The sequence below is a fragment of the Heterodontus francisci genome, chromosome 6, assembly GCF_036365525.1.
Source record: "Heterodontus francisci isolate sHetFra1 chromosome 6, sHetFra1.hap1, whole genome shotgun sequence".
NCBI classification, from domain to species: Eukaryota; Metazoa; Chordata; class Chondrichthyes; order Heterodontiformes; family Heterodontidae; genus Heterodontus; species Heterodontus francisci.
The window spans coordinates 41,277,163-41,296,848 of record NC_090376.1 but is presented as its reverse complement, the minus strand read 5'-3'; the positions used below and the strand labels follow the sequence as shown (position 1 = coordinate 41,296,848).

The following is a 19,686-nucleotide window of genomic DNA, read 5'->3' as shown; positions in this document are numbered from 1 at the left end:
GCGATTCTCTTTGTGCAACTAAGACCTTTTCCTCAGACACTTTCTATTACTACTACATGGAGGTACCCCCTGTGGCTTCTGCAGAGCTAGAGGCAGGCTGCTCATTCCACTGCTCTGACACACGATAAGCCCATAGTGGACATCATCTGGGTTTTGGAGCCCATGAGGCCCTCGTCAAAGGCTGCCCCCTCCCTCCCCTGCACCTGTGCAGGGTCAGCCTCTATTATCGAGGCAGGATGCAGCATGTGCATCTCTGCCAAGTGGTTGGGGGGTGAGCAAGGGTTGTGGAATGGAGGTGCCTTGTGAAGAGCCCCCACTGCCATCAGCCCTTTCTCCATTTTCCCTCTCCAGGCTCACCTGCACGTCCCTAAGCAGGAGAGCACTTAGCTGGATGTGAGTGTGACATTCAGCAACCAAGCCCATACTTTGTTCGATGTAATGTAAACTGGCAGCCGGAGTGAGGAGACCAGTGTGGCCAGCATGCACTCAGTGGTCTTCTGCGTAAGACTCTCCAACAGGTTCACCACTCTTCCAATGAAGATGGTCATCAGAGCAAATGTCTGACACATCATGGTACTCATGCTAGAGATGGACTGCTCCATTTTCTGTGCAAGGATACCTCTGGTAATTCTGACCGATGCATACATATTTCCTGTTGCTGCTCCACAAGTGCCCGTTTATGACCCCCATGGCTCAACATCTGTATCTAGCTGAGCAGAGCTTGAATTGTCCTGCACCCTCCGATGGGGACTCTCCACTGCTGTCCCTGGCTCCAGCACTTGCTCCTGCTCACGTGTGATGTGCTGCTCACCATGTGCCACCCTGTGTAACTAGGAAGATGGACCTACCAAGGTATGTGCATCTTTGCTGGCAGAGGGTGCACAGGGATCATGAGCAGTGCTTCCTTAGAGTGCTGGTCATTCTCTGAGGGCTCCTTGGGCACCTCCCTCATCTCCTGCGCCAGCTGCAGCAATACACATGTGGGAGATGAAAGACATGAGTTAGTGCTGAACTAACTGAAATAGTGTTCCAAGTTCGCATAGTGCAGATCATGACATTTAATGTATTGATGACATCGATTCAACTTGAGTGACATTTAAGTGCCAAATGGCTGTGTGATAATTAATGCTGTCACCAGGTCTCTGGGCCAACCCCTATTTCGCCATCAGCAACAATCCATACAGGTGCCACCCTGCCAATCTCAGGGCTTCCTCCTCAATAATGGTCAGGGTGGCCATGGCTGTAGCTCCATCTCCTGTTCTCTGTCTCACCCTGGAATTGTGGCCTCCCTTCTCCAGTAATGAGAAAGGGCAGAGAGTTAGAAATGTGAGGAGTTAACTGGTTGATGAGGATGGAGGATTGATATTTGAGGAAGATGACTGTGAGGAATGGGAGTGAGAGGGAAAGATGTTGAGGGTGAGTGTGAGTGTTGTCTCTTCATATGGAGATTTGAGGAGGAGGCTGAAGGGAAAGGAATGTGTGTGACATCAACGTGTGTCGGTCAGAGGAGTACTGTGCAGAAGAATGCTAGGGAGGCGAGAGAGTGATGGCTGCCAGCTGACAGTTGCACGACACTCGTCCTGCCGGACTTCATGAGGCCATCGAACTTTTTCTGGCACTGGACCCAGGTCCTCGGCACAACGGTTACAGACAGCCTCTGCGACTCGCAGTCACACCTGCTTGGTGAGATTGTCTGGCCTCCTCCTGCTGTCCTCTGGGAAGAGGATTTCTCTCCATGCCCTCTTTGCTTGAATCAACACCTCCAGGGGTGAGTCCTTAAACTGGGGGTGCAGCCTTTCCATGCCTTCCATCCATGCTGCAGCTCTTTCCTCCCTCACATTGACTTTTTCTTTCCTGCAAATACTGCTGCCCTTGTGAGTGCTGAGGTCCCTTTAAATAGAGATCCTTTATTGCTGCTTGAGGCGCATCATTCTGCCTGCCCTCCCTGATTGGTCGGGAAAGCTGGAGGTGGGATGATAATTAGAAAGAACAACCACAATCATGCAAATTGGAGAGTTGAGTTTCCGCTTGGAAATAGTCCCGTCGTTCCAGGAGGGACTAAAGTGAGAAGATTCTGTCCATTGTTCTAAATATTCCTTATTGTAGGGTTGAGGAAGTGGTGAAGGAGGTAGCAAGGACTGTTAATGCAGAGGGGAATGTGTAACATTTCAGGGGAATGTGCAGCTCAGCCAAAACACTGAGTAATCAAATCATCACTGGTTCTCTGGCTGCAAGGTGTTGTAATGGCTGCTCCCCTCTTCTGTTCCATTCTGGCCTTCATCCCAGTCTTTCTCGTCAGATATGGGGAATGCCTCCTGCTGCTTCTCCATGTGCAAACTTCTTTGAAGAGCAAGGTTGTGCAACATGCAGCAAACTACTGCAATTCATGGAACTCTGACTGTACTAAAGCGAGCACCCTGACCTTTTCAGGCTCCTTATCTGTTGTTTTAGGGTCCAACTGTGCTCCATGATCATCCTGGTGGTCCAAAGGTTTTGGTTGTACCTCAATTGTGCAGCAATGCTGAGGTTATCAACCATATGTGGCCGGAATAGGCCTAGTCCCCAAGTAGCCATCGACTGACTTGCCTTGATGGTTGAATGATGGGGAAATGTTTTTTTTTTTTAGAGATTCAGCACTGAAACAGGCCCCTCGGCCCACCGAGTCTGTGCCGACCATTAACCAACCATTTATACTAATCCTACACGAATCCCATATTCCAATAACATCCCCAACGGTCCCTATATATTTCCCGACCACATACCTATACTAGGGGCAATTTATAATGGCCAATTAACCTACCAACCTGCAAGTCTTTGGCATGTGGGAGGAAACCGGAGCACCCGGAGGAAACCCACGCAGACACAGGGAGAACTTGCAAACTCCGCACAGGCAGTACCCAGAATCGAACCCGGGTCCCTGGAGCTGTGAGGCTGCAGTGCTAACCACTGCGCCACTGTGCCGCCCAATTGACTAGTGCAGAATGAAGGAATTGTGACAGCTGCTTGGAAACTCGGCATAGACCTGCATGACCTTATAGCAGATGTCTGCTTAGTCTGCAAGCGTGACCCTGTGTTTCCTGTTGCTTGCCATTTCAATTCAGTACCCTGCTCTCACACCCACATTTCTGTTCTTGGTCTGCGGCAGTGTTCCAGTGAACATCAATGCAAGCGCAAGGAACAGCACCTCATTTTCTGATTAGGCAATCTACAGCCTTCTGGACTCAACATTGAGTCAATAATTTCAGAGCATGACTGGCCTTTTTCATTATTATTTTATTTTATTGTTTAACAATGTGCTTGCTTTAAAATTGTGTTTTCATGTTTGTGTTTTTGGACAGAGCTATCTATTATTCTGTCATTAACACTCTCTCTGGTCTATTGCTCTGTCTTTCACCACACCATTAACACTCCCTTTGCCTTTGTCCCATGACATCCTTGTTATTTAATCACTCCTGCCCTCGTCCTATCACACACCTTCCCTTTTGTTCTCTTCCCCCCCCCACCCCCACACTTGCTTAAAACGTATTACATTTTTAACCTTTACCAGTTCTGATGAAAGGTCGCAAACCTGAAACATAGAAACATAGCAAATAGGAGCAGGAATAGGCCATTCGGCCCTTCGGCCCTTCGAGCCTGCTCCACCATTCATTGTGATCATTTTATTTATTTTATTTAGAGATATAGCACTGAAACAGGGCCTTCGGTCCACCGAGTCTGTGCCGACCAACAACCACCCATTGGCTGATCATCCCACTCAGTAGCCTGTTCCCGCTTTCGCCCCATACCCTTTGATTCCTTTAGACCCAAGAGCTATATCTAACTCCTTCTTGAAAACATACAATGTTTTGGCCTCAACTGCTTTCTGTGGTAGCGAATTCCACAGGCCCACCACTCTCTGGGTGAAGAAATTTCTCCTCATCTCAGTCCTGAAAAGTTTACCCCGTATCCTTAGACTATGACCCCTGGTTCTGGACTCCCCCATCATCAGGAACATCCTTCCTGCATCTACCCTGTCAAGTCCTGTTGGACTTTGATAGGTTTCTATGAGATCCCCCACTCACTCTTCTGAACTCCAGCGAATATAAGTCCAACCGACTCAATCTCTCCTCATACGTCAGACCCGCAATCCCAGGAATCAGTCTGGTAAACCTTCGCTGCACTCCCTCTATAGCAAGAACATCTTTCCTAAGGAGACCAAAACTGCACACAATATTCCAGGTGTGGTCTCACCAAGGCCCTGTATAATTGCTGCAAGACATCCCTGCTCCCGTACTCGAATCCTCTCGCTATGAAGGCCAACATACCATTTGCCTTTTTTACCGCCTTTTGTACCTGCATGCTTACCTTCAGCAACTAGTGTACGAGGACAGCCAGGTCTTGCTGAATATTCCCCTCTCTCAGTTTATAGCCGTTCAGATAATAATCTGCCTTCCTGTTTTTGCTACCAAAGTGCAAAACCTCACATTTATCCACATTATACTGCATCTGCCATGCATTAGCCCACTCACTCAACTTGTCCAAATCACCCTGAAGCCTCTCTGTATCTTCCTCACAACTCACCCTCCCACCCAGTTTTGGGTCATCTGCAAATTTGGAGATATTACATTTGGTTCCCTCATCTAAATCATTAATATATATTGTGAATAGCTGGGGTCCTAGCACTGATTCCTGCGGTTACCCACTAGTCAGTGCCTGCCATTCGGAAAAAGACCCATTTATCCCGACCCTTTGTTTCCTGTCTGCCAACCAATTTTCTATCCATCGCAATACACTACTCCCAATCCCATGCGCTTTAATTTTACATGCTAATCTCTTGCGTGGGACTTTGTCGAAAGCCTGCTGAAAGTCCAAATAAACCACATCCACTGGCTCCCCCTCATCAACTCTACTAGTTGCATCCTCCAAGAATTCTAGTAGATTTGTCAACCATGATTTCCCTTTCGTAAATCCATGCTGATTCTGCCTGATTCTACCACTGTTCTCTAAGTGCTCTGCTATAAAATCTTTGATAATGGACTCTAGAATTTTCCCCACTACCGACATCAGGCTGACTGGTCTATAATTCCCTGCTTTCTCTCTACCTCCCTTTTTAAATAGTGGGGTTACATTAGCTACCCTCCAATCTGTAGGAACTGTTCCAGAGTCTATAGAATCTTGGAAGATGACCACCAATGCATCCACTATTTCTAGGGCCACTTCCTTAAGAACTCTGGGATGCATACCATCAGGCCCTGGGGATTTATCGGCCTTCAATCCCATCAATTTCCCCAACACCATTTCTCTACTAATACTGATTTCCTTCAGTTCCTCTCTCTCACTAAGCCCTGTGTTCCCCAATATTTCTGGTATGATATCTGTGTCCTCCTTTGTGAAGACAGAACCAAAGTATGCATTTAGTTGGTCAGCCATTTCTTTGTTCCCCATAATAAATTCCCCTGTTTCTGACTGTAAGGGACCTACATTTGTCTTTGCCAATCTTTTTCTCTTCACATACCTATAGAAACTTTTACAGTCAGTTTTTATGTTCCCCGCAAGCTTGCTCGCGTACTCTATTTTCCCTTGTAGGCCATGGTTTGGCTACCTTTCCCATTTTACTTTTGCACCAGACAGGGATAAACAATTGATGCACTTCATTCATGCACTCTTTAAATGTTTGTCATTGCCCATCCACCGTCATCCCTTTGAGTAACGTTTCCCAATCCGTCATGGCCAACTCATGCCGCATACCTTCGTAGTTTCCTTTACTAAGATTCAGGACCCTCGTCTCAGAATCAACTATGTCACTCTCCATCTTGATGAAGAATTCTATCATATTATGGTCGCTCATCCCCAAGGGGTTTCGCACCACTAGATTGTCAATTATTCCTTTCTCATTACACAATACCCAGTCTAGGATGGCCTGTTCTCTAGTTGCTTCCTCAACATATTGGTCCGGAAAACCATCCCGTATACACTCCAAGAATTCCTCCTCTATGGTATTGTGACTAAATTGATATGCCCAATCTATATGCAGATTAAATTCACCCATAATTACAGATGTTCCTTTATCGCATGTGGCTCTAATTTCCTGTTTAATGCCATTCCCAACATCACCACTACAGTTTGGGGGTCTATATACAACCCCCAGTAACTTTTTTTTGCCCCTTAGTGTTTCTCAGCTCTACCCATACAGATTCCACATCGTCAGAGCTAATATCTTTCCTCACTATTGCGTTAATTTCCTCTTTAACCAGCAATGCAACTCCACCGCCTTTTGCTTTTTGTCTGTCCTTCCTAAATATTGAATATCCCTGGATGTTCACTTTCCATCCCTGGTCACCTTGCATCCATGTCTCCGTAATCCCGACTGTATCATCCGCGTTTACATCTATTTGCGCGATTAATTCATCCACTTTATTGCGCGTGCTCCGCGCATTAAGGCACAAAGCCTTAAGGCTTGTCTTTTTGACATTACTTGTCCCCTTCCCACTATTTTTCACTGTGGCCCTGTTTGATTCTGGCCCTTGGTTTCTCTGTCTATCACTTTTCTTATTCCCCTTACTGTCTTTTGTTCTAGTCTTTGATTCCCCCCTCCTCTGACTCCTTGCAAAGGTTCCCATCCCCCTGCCATTTTAGTTTAAACCCTCCCCAACTACTCTAGCAAATACTCTCCCTAGGACATCAGTCCCAATCCTGCCCATCCAGGTGTAACCCATCCAGTTTGTACTGGTCCCACCTCCCCCAGAACCGCTCCCAATGCCCCAGGAATCTAAAACACTCCCCCTCACACCATCTCTTCAGCTACTTATTCATCCGATATATCCTACTATTTCTACTCTGACTAGCACACGACATTGGTAGTAATCCTGAGATCACTACCTTTGAGGTCCTATTTTTCAACTTACTTCCTAGCTCCCAATATTTTGCTTTTAGGACCTCATCCTTTTTTCTATCTATGTCATTTGTACCAATGTGTACCACAACCACTGGCTGTTCACCCTCCCCCTTCAGAATGTCCTGTAACCGCTCTGAGACATCCTTGACCCTAACACCAGGGAGGCAACATACCATCCTTGAGTCTCTTTTGCGGCCACAGAAATGCCTATCTATTCCCCTTACAATTGAGTCCCCTATAACTATTGCATTCCCACACTTTTTACTCCTCCCCTGTGCAGCAGAGCCAACCGTGGTGCAACGAATTGGGCTGTTGCTGCTTTCCCCTGAGAGGCCATTCCCCCCAACAGTATCCAAAGCAATATATCTGTTTTGCAGGAGAATAGCCACAGGAGATTCCTGAACTCCTGTCTAGTCCTCTTGCTCTGCCTGGTGGACACCCATTCCCTTCCTGCCTGTGGAGTCTGAGCCTGCGGTGTGACCACCTCTCCATATGTGCTATCCACAATACTCTCCGCCTCGTGGATGCTTCACAGTGTCCCCAACTGCCGCTCTAGCTCCGAAACCCGGGCTTCCAGGAGCTGCAGCTGGAGACACTTGCTGCACACATGCTGGTCCCAGGCACTGGAAATGTTCCCGGCTTCCGACATGGAGCACGAGGAGCATACCACGGCTTTGAGTTTTCCTGCCATGACTTAACCCTTTAAATTAACCTTTTGGAAAATCTTAATGTCAAATAATATCAGTTACTCTTGGGCCTTTCTTCCCTGGTCCTCATTACTATAGAACTCTCTAAAAAAAAAAACACTACTTACTATATATGAAATAAACTGTAGTCCTTTCTTACCTTAGCAAGTCAGAGGCTAGGAATCCTGCGGCGAGTAACTGACTCCCCAAAGCCTGTCCACCATCTTCAAGGCACAAGTCAGGAGTGTGATGGAATACTCTCCACTTGCCTGGATGGGTGCAGTTCCAACAACACTCAAGAAGCTCGACACCATCCAGGACAAAGCAGCCCACTTGATTGACACACCATCCACAAACATTCACTCCCTCCACCACCGACGCACAGTGGCAGCAGTGTGTACCATCTGCAAGATGCATTGCAGCAACGCACCTAGGCTCCTTAGACAGCAACTTCCAAACCCGCAACCTCTACCACCTCGAAGGCCAAGAGCAGCGGATGCATGGGAACATCGCCACCTGCAAGTTCCTGTCCAAGTCACACACCATCCTGACTTGGAACTATATCGCTCTTCCTTCACTGTCGCTGGGTCAAAATCCTGGAACTCACTTCCTAACACAACTGTGGGTGTACCTACCTCACATGGATTACAGTGGTTCAAGAAGCCAGCTCACCACCACCTTCTCAAGGGCAATTAGGGATGGGTAATAAATGCTGGCATAGCCAGTGACGCCCACATCCCATGAATGAATAAAAAAAATACTTCCCCAGCTATTTAGAGCTATTGTCTAACAGCAGTGACTCACCAACCAATCACCTTGCAGCTTTCCTGTGACGTCACTGTTGGCTTTTTTTTCCTCTTTTTTTTGTCAAAACTCCGGCGCTCTGGACGAGGTCCGACTGCTCTCCACTCCTGAAATGTTAACTCGGCTTCTCTCTGCACAGATGCTGCCAGACCTGCTGTGTATTTCCAGCATTTTCTGTTTTTATTTCAGATTTCCAGCATTTGCAGTATTTTGCTTTTATTTAAGTACTTTTGAAATGTGGTCACTGTTGTAATGTAGGAAACATTAACGAGTGTCCCTTTAAATGCTGCTTCCACTGGCTCTTAGAAATCAATTTTATGAGGTTTTACTCATTGGGTTGGACAATGAGTAAGACTTCCATTCCGATTAACTAAAATTGCATCAGGGTCCGAATGGCAGCATAGGACTCCGATTTGCATGTATTCATGAGGTTGTAGCCTGCATCTGGCAGGCATCTCAGATGCCTAAAATACTGAGTGATAAATAATGCAGCAGGCAGGAGTTAAGTAGGAATGGGACAGTAAATGTCTTGCTACAATTTTTAACATTTCTGCCAGGGAGGAAGAGTTAAAGTTGGCTCTCAAGTTGGAAACAAGTGTTTCCTGCAAATCACAAAACAATGTTCATTGTATGGACAGAAAGGTACCACCCAAAATAAACATAATGTACCAACAGCAAGTTACTAACAAATAGCATCAGACAGTTGTGAATACTTGGAGAGATAAGAGAAGCTAGCACCATTTAGTACCCTAGCCACAAAATACCAATGCACACATAAAAATTATGTTCATAGATTATTCCTGTAGTTTTGCAATATTACAGGATTTTGCCCCTTACATCAACTAGTGAATTAATTAAGTACTGCTCTGTATCAATGCTAACTTTTTTTCCCATTTTTGTAGACTTCGACATGAAAGATACCAGAGTTTGAATAAGCCACTAAACCATGGAGGCCCTACTGCTTATCATACCCTGAAGTGTTTTGAAATTGCTAACGACCCAACTACATGTGAGAAACCTGACCTATCAGCAGCAAGCACAGATCCGAAAATCACTATTTGCTTTAAAGAGAGTACAGTTGACCTCTAAGCCTCTACCTAAGGAATCACTTAGCCATGTATAATTTTCTCTGTACCTTGTTTATGTCATCTAAAGCCACCATTGTTGCACACAATCATGCATGCAGTATTGGGTGTTGCTCCAGACATGAGTATCTCTAACCCAGCTGGCTGCTTCTTGGTCCTCTTTGCAATTTTCCTTGACCCATTTCTCTCTAAGCCTCTGCTGTCTTTATTTCTTTGCCAACCCTCATTGTCTTCTGCACTTCCCGCCTCTCTGTTCCCACACCCTATTCAAGTGGTGCAGTGGTTAGCACCGCAGCCTCACAGCTCCAGAGACCTGGGTTCAATTCTGGGTACTGCCTGTGCGGAGTTTGCAAGTTCTCCCTGTGACCGCGTGGGTTTTCGCTGGGTGCTCCGGTTTCCTCCCACAGCCAAAGACTTGCAGGTGATAGGTAAATTAGCCATTGTAAATTGCCCCTAGTGTAGGTAGGTGGTAGGGAATATGGGATTACTGTAGGGTAAGTATAAATGGGTCGGCACAGACTCGGTGGGCCAAAGGGCCTGTTTCAGTGCTGTATCTAAATAAAATAACACTATTGCCTTCCCAATGCCTTCTAATGCTGCTGTCCTCAGTTTGATTCTATCCTGGACAGGCCCATGACTTCCCTCTGCTCTACTATAGTATCCACCACTGCACCCATCATGGTATCTGTCATTTGTCTTATAACTCATTACCCTTTCTCAGTGCATTTTCAGCTTAATTGCTAAATGTTAACCTCTTTAACATCCTTTCTATCCCCCATCTATTCCCAGTCCTGCTATATCCTATTCCCCCAGTGGATCTCCAACATCCACTCGTTCTGTATCACCCTCTGGAATATTTACCACTTTTCATACCCCAGATAAGTCAGCTGCCTCTCCTTACCCCATGGCTCAACAACATATTGCTACCTGAAGCTGTGATTCCTCATTGGCGTCCCTAACTGCACCCTACACAAACTCCAAAACTCTTATACCTACATCTTGTCCTGCACTAGGTCACACTCATCTTCAACCTTCCCCAACCTTCATTGCCTTGTTGTGCCCAATGCAGTGAATTCATAACTGTACTCTTTACAAATCTTCCATCACCTCATCCCTCCTGAGAGCCACAGTTTCCTTCAGCCCTATATCTGACCCTGTGACATACCTTCCTCTGAATCTTCTTCCTGTGCATTTCCTCCTCTTGCCACTACTTTTCGTGGCCAAGCTTTCAACTATTTTGGTTCTAACATGGAATCACAGAACAGTTACAGCACAGAAGGAGGCCATTCCACCCATCATGTTCATGCTGGCTCTCTGCAAGAGCAATTCAACTAGTCCCACTCACCTGCCCTTACCACATAGCCCTGCAAATTTTTTTTCTTTAGATAATTTCCAATTCCCTTTAGAAAACCACGATTGACTCTGCCTCCACCACACTCTCAGGCAGTGCATTCCAGATCCTAACCATTCACATGAAAATGTTTTTCCTCATGTCACCTTTGGCAGGCAATTCACGTTAAATCGGTGTCCTCTGGGTCTCAACACTTAGTCAATGGGAACAGTTTCTTCCTGTCTACTCTGTCCAGCCCCCTCATAATTTGGAACACATGTTTCGAATCTTCCCTCAACCTTTTCTAAGGAGAACATCCTAGCTTCTCAAATCTATCCACGTAACTGAAATCCCTCATCCCTGGAACCATTCTCGTAAATCTTTGCTGCAACCTCTGAAATGCCTTCACATCGTTCCTAAAGTGTGGTGCCCACCAAAATCCCAGCAGCAGCTTGAAGAGGCACTTAATTGGCTGTTAATAGGCCTCTGGGCGGGAAGGCCATCATTGGCCAATCCCGCCACCAGACAGATTGCTTGCTGATGGGGAGGCGACTAGCCCTGTGCTCCCCACCACCCCCAGCCACCCATCGTGATATTCTGTGCGCCCCCCCCCCCCACCTAGTAATCTGGTTGAGGCCAAACCAGTGTTTTACATACCATAACTTTTGTACTCTATGTCTCTATTTATAAGGCCATCAGGAATACATCTGGGATATTCTCTCTAAACCTCAACAGCTTTTGATTTTTGTCCCATCTTAAAAGCTTTCTCAGAAGCTATCTTTTCCACCATGCAATCATCCATCAATTATTCTACTTTTGTTTCTGTCCACACTTCCTTAAATGAAGCACCTGGAATGTTTTATTACATTACACTGTATTATTATATGAGTGCACGTTATTATTGTTGGGTTTCTGACTTCTGCTGTTCTGTTACTCAAACTTGTTTATTTCTCTTCCTTTAAGCACCATAACAATTTTGTCCAATCCTGATTAGCTTTGTGGTTATCACACGCTCGTGTGTTCTTAAATTATTATTTCATGGAAGATTGTATAAGGACCTAAGACCTGCTCAATAGCCGCAATTCTTTTCTCGTAGTATGATGGAACTAGTCAACAATTCATTCTGACCACCCAAAACTGACCTCAACTGTGCTTCTCAGCAGTTCGGTGTATCCCTGGGGTGGGACCTATTCTTGCTCAGTTCAGTGATGAAGCAGTGTATTGTGAGTTGGCTGGTGGAGTACTTTTCTCCATTATTATGTTTTGGCCACTAGGTGTTCCAGAGGCCCAGTTAACAGATATAAAACAGAAAGTTCTGGAAAACTCAGCAGGTCCGGCAGCATTTGTGGAGAGAGAAACAGAGTTAACGGCCAGAATTTTATGCCACCACCCCCTCCACCCCCAGGAGCAGGATGGAGGCAGGAAATGTAAAATCGAGTGGGAGGTGGGGGACGCTGTTCCCTTCGCCTACCAGCCCTGCTGCCATTTTACCAGTGGTGGGGGAGGTGGAAGGTGGCCTGCCCGCCCCAGGCCAATTGAGGCCCTTACGTAGCCAATTAATTGACACTTAAAGGCCTCCTCCCACTGCCACTCCTTTTTGCGAGGAGCAGCTTGGACAGAAGGAGGTGCGGAGCGAACTTACAGCTGAGCGGTCAATTTCAGTGTAAGTTACAAGTTAATCCCCTTTTGTTTCGGAGGACCAGGGGACTGCTGGGTAAGGGAAAACTATTTATTTGGGCAGTTTTAAAATCATTTTCTTTTTGCGAGGAGCAGCTTGGACAGAAGGAGGTGCGGAGCGAACTTACAGCTGAGCGGTCAATTTCAGTGTAAGTTACAAGTTAATCCCCTTTTGTTTCGGAGGACCAGGGGACTGCTGGGTAAGGGAAAACTATTTATTTGGGCAATTTTAAAATCATTTTCTTTTTGTGAGGAGCAGCTTGGACAGAAGGAGGTGCGGAGCGAACTTACAGCTGAGCGGTCAATTTCAGTGTAAGTTACAAGTTAATCCCCTTTTGTTTCGGAGGACCAGGGGACTGCTGGGTAAGGGAAAACTATTTATTTGGGCAGTGGCAGTACCCGAGACACTACACGTGTAGTGTCTCCCACCCACCCTCCTCCTCGAACCAAAAAAAAGGACTCTGGTGTGTTGATAAGGTAAGCTTTTTATTTAAAAAGTTCAGTCCGTCGGATTGCTAAGCGAACAAGTTTTGACTTTTTTTTTTTGGTTTTTCAGTAGACTTGTTGGGAATCTAGAATAGTGGGAATGGAGGTTAAGGCAGTTGTATGTTCCTCCTGCAGAATGTGGGAGGTAAGGGTCGCCAAGAGTGTCCCTGCTGACTGCATCTGCGGGAAGTGCACCCAACTCCAGCTCCTCGCAGACCGCGTTAGGGAACTGGAGCTGGAGCTGGATGAACTTCGGATCATTCGGGAGGCGGAGGGGATTATTGACAGGAGTTATAGGGAGGCAGTCACACCTCAGGTAAAAGAAGTAGGTAGATGGGTTACCGTCAGGGGAAGGAGAGGGAACCAGCAGGCAGTGCAGGGATGCCCTGTGGCCGTTTCCCTCAACAACAGGTATACCGTTTTGGATACTGTTGCGGGGGACGACTTACCAGGGGTAAGCAATGGGGTGCAGGTCTCTGGCACAGAGTCTGTCCCTGTTGCTCAGAAGGGAAAGGGGAAGAGGAGCAGAGCATTAGTCATTGGGGACTCCATAGTTAGGGGAACAGATAGGAGGTTCTGTGGGAACGAGAGAAACTCACGGTTGGTGTGTTGCCTCCCAGGTGCCAGGGTACGTGATGCCTCGAATCGTGTTTTTGGGATCCTTAAGGGGGAGGGGGAGCAGCCCCAAGTCGTGGTCCACATAGGCACCAACAACATAGGTAGGAACAGAGATGGGGATTTAAGGCAGAAATTCAGGGAGCTAGGGTGGAAGCTTAGAGCGAGAACAACCAGAGTTGTTATCTCTGGGTTGTTGCCCGTGCCACGTGCTAGCGAAGAGAGGAATAGGGAGAGAGAGGAGTTGAACACGTGGCTGCAGGGATGGTGTAGGGGGGAGGGTTTTGGTTTCCTGGATAATTGGGGCTCTCTCTGGGGTAGGTGGGACCTCTACAAACAGGATGGTCTTCACCTGAACCAGAGGGGTACCAATATCCTGGGGGGGAGATTTGTTAGTGCTCTTCGGGGGGGTTTAAACTAAATCAGCAGGGGAATGGGAACCTAAATTGTAGTTCCAGTGTACAGGCTGTTGAGAGTAGTGAGGTAGGGGATAAGGTTACAGGGACGCAAGAGGGCACTGGCAAGCAAGAACTTGGTTTAAAGTGTGTCTACTTCAACGCCAGGAGCATCCGGAATAAGGTGGGTGAGCTTGCAGCATGGGTTGGTACCTGGGATCCTGATGTTGTGGCCATTTCGGAGACATGGGTAGAGCAGGGGCAGGAATGGATGTTGCAGGTTCCGGGATTTAGATGTTTCAGTAAGAACAGAGAAGAGGGTAAAAGAGGAGGGGGTGTGGCATTGTTAATCAAGGAAAGTATTACAGCGGCAGAAAGGAAGTTTGAGGACTCGTCTACTGAGGTAGTATGGGCCAAGGTTAGAAACAGGAGAGGAGAGGTCACCCTGTTGGGAGTTTTCTATAGACCTCCGAATAGTTCCAGAGATGTAGAGGAAAGGATAGCGAAGATGATTCTCGACAGGAGCGAGAGTAACAGGGTAGTGGTTATGGGGGACTTTAACTTTCCAAATATTGACTGGAAATACTATAGTTCGAGTACTTTAGATGGGTCTGTTTTTGTCCAGTGTGTGCAGGAGGGTTTTCTGACACAGTATGTTGACAGGCCAACCAGGGGCGATGCCACATTGGATTTGGTACTGGGTAATGAACCCGGCCAGGTGTTAGATTTAGATGTCGGTGAGCACTTTGGCGATAGTGATCACAATTCGGTTAGGTTTACCTTAGCGATGGGCAGGGACAGGTATATACCGCAGGGCAAGAATTATAGCTGGGGGAAAGGAAATTATGACGCGATTAGGCAAGATTTAGGATGTGTAGGATGGGGAAGGAAACTGCAGGGGATGGGCACAAACGAAATGTGGAGCTTATTCAAGGAGCAGCTAATGCGTGTCCTTGATAAGTATGTACCTGTCAGGCAGGGAGGAAGTTGTCGAGCGAGGGAGCCGTGGTTTACTAAAGAAGTTGAAGCGCTTGTCAAGAGGAAGAAGGCGGCTTATGTTAGGATGAGACGTGAAGACTCAGTTAGGGCGCTTGAGAGTTACAAGCTAGCCAGGAAGGATCTAAAGGGAGGGCTAAGAAGAGCAAGGAGAGGACACAAGAAGTCATTGGCGGATAGGATCAGGGAAAACCCTAAGGCTTTCTATAGGTATATCAGGAATAAAAGAATGACTAGAGTTAGATTAGGGCCAATCAAGGATAGTAGTGGGACGTTGTTTGTGGAATCAGAGGAGATAGGGGAAGCGTTAAATTAATATTTTTCGTCAGTATTTACAGTAGAGAAAGAAAATGTTGTCGAAGAGATTACTGAGATATAGCCTACTAGGCTAGATGGGATTGAGATTCACAAGGAGGAGGTGTTAGCAATTTTGGAAAGTGTGAAAATAGATAAGTCCCCTGGGCCAGATGGGATATATCCTAGGATTCTCTGGGAAGCCAGGGAGGAGATTGCAGAGCCGTTGTTGATCTTTATGTCGTCATTGTCGACAGGAGTAGTGCCGGAAGACTGGAGGATAGCAAATGTTGTCCCCTTGTTCAAAAAGGGGAGTAGAGACAGCCCTGGTAATTATAGACCTGTGAGCCTTACTTCGGTTGTGGGTAAAATGTTGGAAAAGGTTATAAGAGATAGGATTTATAATCATCTTGAAAAGAATAAGTTCATTTGCGATCGTCAGCACGGTTTTGTGAAAGGTAGGTCGTGCCTCACAAACCTTATTGAGTTTTTCGAGAAGGTGACCAAACAGGTGGATGAGGGTAAAGCCGTGGATGTGGTGTATATGGATTTCAGTAAGGCGTTTGATAAGGTTCCCCACGGTAGGCTATTGCAGAAAATACGGAAGTATGGGGTTGAAAGTGCTTTAGAGCTTTGGATCAGAAATTGGCTAGCTGAAAGAAGACAGAGGGTGGTGGTTGATGGCAAATGTTCATCCTGGAGTTTAGTTACTAGTGGTGTACCGCAAGGATCTGTTTTGGGGCCACTGCTGTTTGTCATTTTTATAAATGACCTGGATGAGGGTGTAGAAGGGTGGGTCAGTAAATTTGCAGATGACACTAAGGTCGGTGGAGTTGTGGATAGTGTCGAAGGGTGTTGTAGGGTACAGAGGGACATAGATAGGCTGCAGAGCTGGGCTGAGAGATGGCAAATGGAGTTTATTGCGGAGAAGTGTGAGGTGATTTACTTTGGAAGGAGTAACAGCAATGCAGAGTACTGGGCTAATGGGAAGATTCTTGGTAGTGTAGATGAGCAGAGAGATCTTGGTGTCCAGGTACATAAATCCCTGAAAGTTGCTACCCAGGTTAATAGGGCTGTTAAGAAGGCATATGGTGTGTTAGCTTTTATTAGTAGGGGGATCGAGTTTCGGAGCCACGAGGTCATGATGCAGCTGTACAAAACTCTGGTGAGACCGCACCTGGAGTATTGCGTGCAGTTCTGGTCACCGCATTATAGGAAGGATGTGGAAGCTTTGGAAAGGGTGCAGAGGAGATTTACTAGGATGTTGCCTGGTATGGAGGGAAGGTCTTACGAGGAAAGGCTGAGGGACTTGGGGTTGTTTTCGTTAGAGAGAAGGAGGAGGAGAGGTGACTTCATCAAGACATACAAGATAATCAGAGGGTTAGATAGGGTGGATAGTGAGAGTCTTTTTCCTCGGATGATGATGGCAAACACGAGGGGACATAGCTTTAAGTTGAGGGGTGAAAGATATAGGACAGATGTCAGAGGTAGTTTCTTTACGCAGAGAGTAGTAGGGGCGTGGAACGCCCTGCCTGCAACAGTAGTAGACTCGCCAACTTTAAGGGCATTTAAGTGGTCATTGGATAGACATATGGATGGAAATGGAATAGTGTAGGTCAGATGGTTTCACAGGTCGGTGCAACATCGAGGGCCGAAGGGCCTCTACTGCGCTGTAATGTTCTAATTCTAATTACCAAACGTGGTTGGGCACTTCGTCCCCTTAGGAGGCCGCCTGGTAATACCAGGTGGCCTTACGGCTTAGGGGCTGCCCCACCTGATCGGGCACCTTGTGCCCCATGGAGGGGCCCCCAGTGGAACAAGCTACCCCTGCTGGAGCACCTCCCCCCACCCCTTGATTGACCCCCCGCCCCCCCCCAGCCAATTGTCCCCGGCGAGGCTTACATATTTACCTCCATTGCTCCATCATGATCTTGGCTGGGTGCAGTCTCAGCAGTGGCCACTGCGTCCGGTGGTGCTGCTGGGACTGAGCCAGCCCACTGATTGGCCAGCAGCTCTTGGAGGCAGGACGTCCTGCCTCAGATGGGCTAAAGTCCTGACTGAGGCCAATTAAGGCCCAGGACCATGCAAAATCGCTGCGTGGCTTCCAGGCCTGACGGAGGCGGGCTCACCCTGACTTTTCAGCCGATGGGTGGGGGGGGGGGGCTCCACTACAATGTAAACATCCAGCCAATGTTTCAGGTCGATGACCTTTCATCGGAAAGCTCCGATAAAAGGTCATCGACCTGAAACGTTAACTCTGTTTCTCTCTCCACAGGTGCTGCCATACCTGCTTAGTATTTCCAGCATTTTCTGTATTTATTTCAGACTCCCAGCATCTGCAGTATTTTGCTTTTATTCCAGTTAACAGATATTCTACTTGTTCTACTGCTGATTCCTGGGCTTCCCTTACTCTGGTTTCAACGTACAGGGGGAAATTTTATGCTCACTCCCATGTCACGTTTGAAGGCAGGGAGAGCATAAAATCATGTGGGATGGTGGCAGGAGTTGGGGTTCCAGCCACCTTCCCGCCTCCACCAAAATTTCAGCCGGGGCAGGAAGGCCAATTGAGGCCCTTAACTAGGCAGTTAATCCCCAATTAAGGGCCTCATCCCACCGCCACCACAATGAGCTGTTGGCAGGTGTTCCTGTTGCTGCATGGGAAGCACGGCGTGAGAAATGTGTGGATGATCCCCGGCTGCCGTGGCCAGGGTGGGGGTGGAGGGCGGGGGACGGGGGTTGCTGGGGTGTCCTTCATTAAAAATACCTGAACGAGTAACCTGGCATCCCTCTGCCCTTGCTGCTGACCCCATCCCCGCAACACCCCTCCCGACCTGACCTACCTGTGGCCTGGCTCCAGCGCCATTCCTGGGCCTTGGGTAGGCTCAGTGGAAGAGTTTCCAGCCTCTGGTCGGCAGCTCTCCGAGTGCAGGACTTCCAGAGACGGGGTCCTTGATCCAGTGGAAGACCTGCCGCTGTCCACTTAAGTGCCTGATTGGCACTAGATTCAGCGTGCCTTCCAGAGAAGAGACAATGCGAGGTTCTTGGCGTCACTTTTTCCAGACATCGAGACCCCCATCACCAACATAACATCCCGGCTGCAGTGTTTGTAGAGCAGCTAAATGGAGAACCCCTCATGTGTTCACCTAAGATTGCTATTTAAATGTGCCCAATAGTCAGTATGATATTTTCAGCAGATCTATTTTAACAGCAAGGTTTGCTGAATCCCAGCTAGGCTCTTGCCTCCTAAATTGGTACAACTTTGGCATGTCTTTTACTTTAAATGAAGGATAGAGAATGATGAAGAAAGTTAGCTTTCCTACATGATAGGATCTTCATCATTCTTCAAATAGTATCCATCAGACACAAATCCCTTCCCAACCATCCACTCTGGTGGCGTTCTTGATCCTTTATACATGTAGAAATAGAAGGTCACAGGTGGCAGTTTTGAAATAATGACACAAAAATGTAAGGGATTGCTTAAGCACAGGATTTCTCTGGAACCAATCAAAATTGGACAAGTTCCTACAATGTGAACAGTGTTAAAATTTCAGGATTAAAGAAGATTGTATGAGATAATATAAATGTTTTGATTTTTGTCTGTTTTGTTTGTTTCAATGCATGTGTATTTTTTATGTACAGAATATTTACAACAATTAAGACAAATGAAGCTGGTCACCTCTTTGGTTCCGCTGATTTTGATGTTGGCTTTCCTTAAGAGGATGGTCGGATGCAGTGTGCATAGAGAGGATGGGATTTCAGTTCAAGTGCTAATTGTTTTGCTGTTTCTTGACTGTGGATTTATTTTTGTCATTATTAATCACAGCACGTTAGTTGAGTGTATTTTACTGTTTAGCTAATGTTGTATGATTTTGCACTTTTTTAATTAAAAAAACATTAAAAATAAGACAATTTTGTTTAAATATATAAACCCTACCAGTAAATTTCCCATAGCATTGGTCAATTTCTAATCCTTGCTGTAGCCACTTCATAGCTACAAAGAGAGCAGTGTGGATAGATGAGCTTGAGGTCTGCCTGCAGTGAGTCGCAGAGATTCCTTATTGCCTCTTTGCTGAAACACACTCTACTTAATGCACAACTCTTCATACGTACTAAGCTGCCTGTATATTCTTTTGGGTTGTGGGGGGGGGGGGGGGGGGAGGGTGGTGGCGTTGGAGGTGGGTTGTGCAGGGTAATACCTGATGGTGTACATATTCTTTCAATGATCCCTGACTCTCCTTAACCCTATTATGTGCTGCTCCCCTTTCATGAGAATGGCATAATTGTTTATGGAAAGCCTTGAATGGGGGCATGGGGTCTGAAAATATACCTGTGGGATCATCCTGTTTTCCCTCTGGATGATTAGCAGCCTTCCACCAACCAGATTCCTGTGACAGGAGACCAAACATTCAGGAGTGCTAGCATAGGTAAATAATCAGAGACATCA

General features: G+C 46.8%; 1 protein-coding gene across 4 annotated transcripts in view; it reads left to right on the top strand.

Moving 5' to 3' along the window:
- The window catches only part of wdr95 (WD40 repeat domain 95), a 226,868-nt gene extending 213,895 nt beyond the window's left edge, over positions 1-12,973 (top strand). For 3 of the 4 annotated variants that reach the window (XM_068033522.1, XM_068033521.1, XM_068033525.1), the window contains one exon: positions 9,267-12,973. In XM_068033522.1, coding sequence (XP_067889623.1) covers positions 9,267-9,453 — 187 coding nt within the window. In that variant the 3' untranslated portion in view covers positions 9,454-12,973. Of the gene's footprint in view, positions 1-7,725; positions 7,808-9,266 lie in introns of those variants that run through there. The other variant, XM_068033523.1, reaches the window with a different exon arrangement.
- Positions 12,974-19,686: the final 6,713 nt, after the last annotated feature.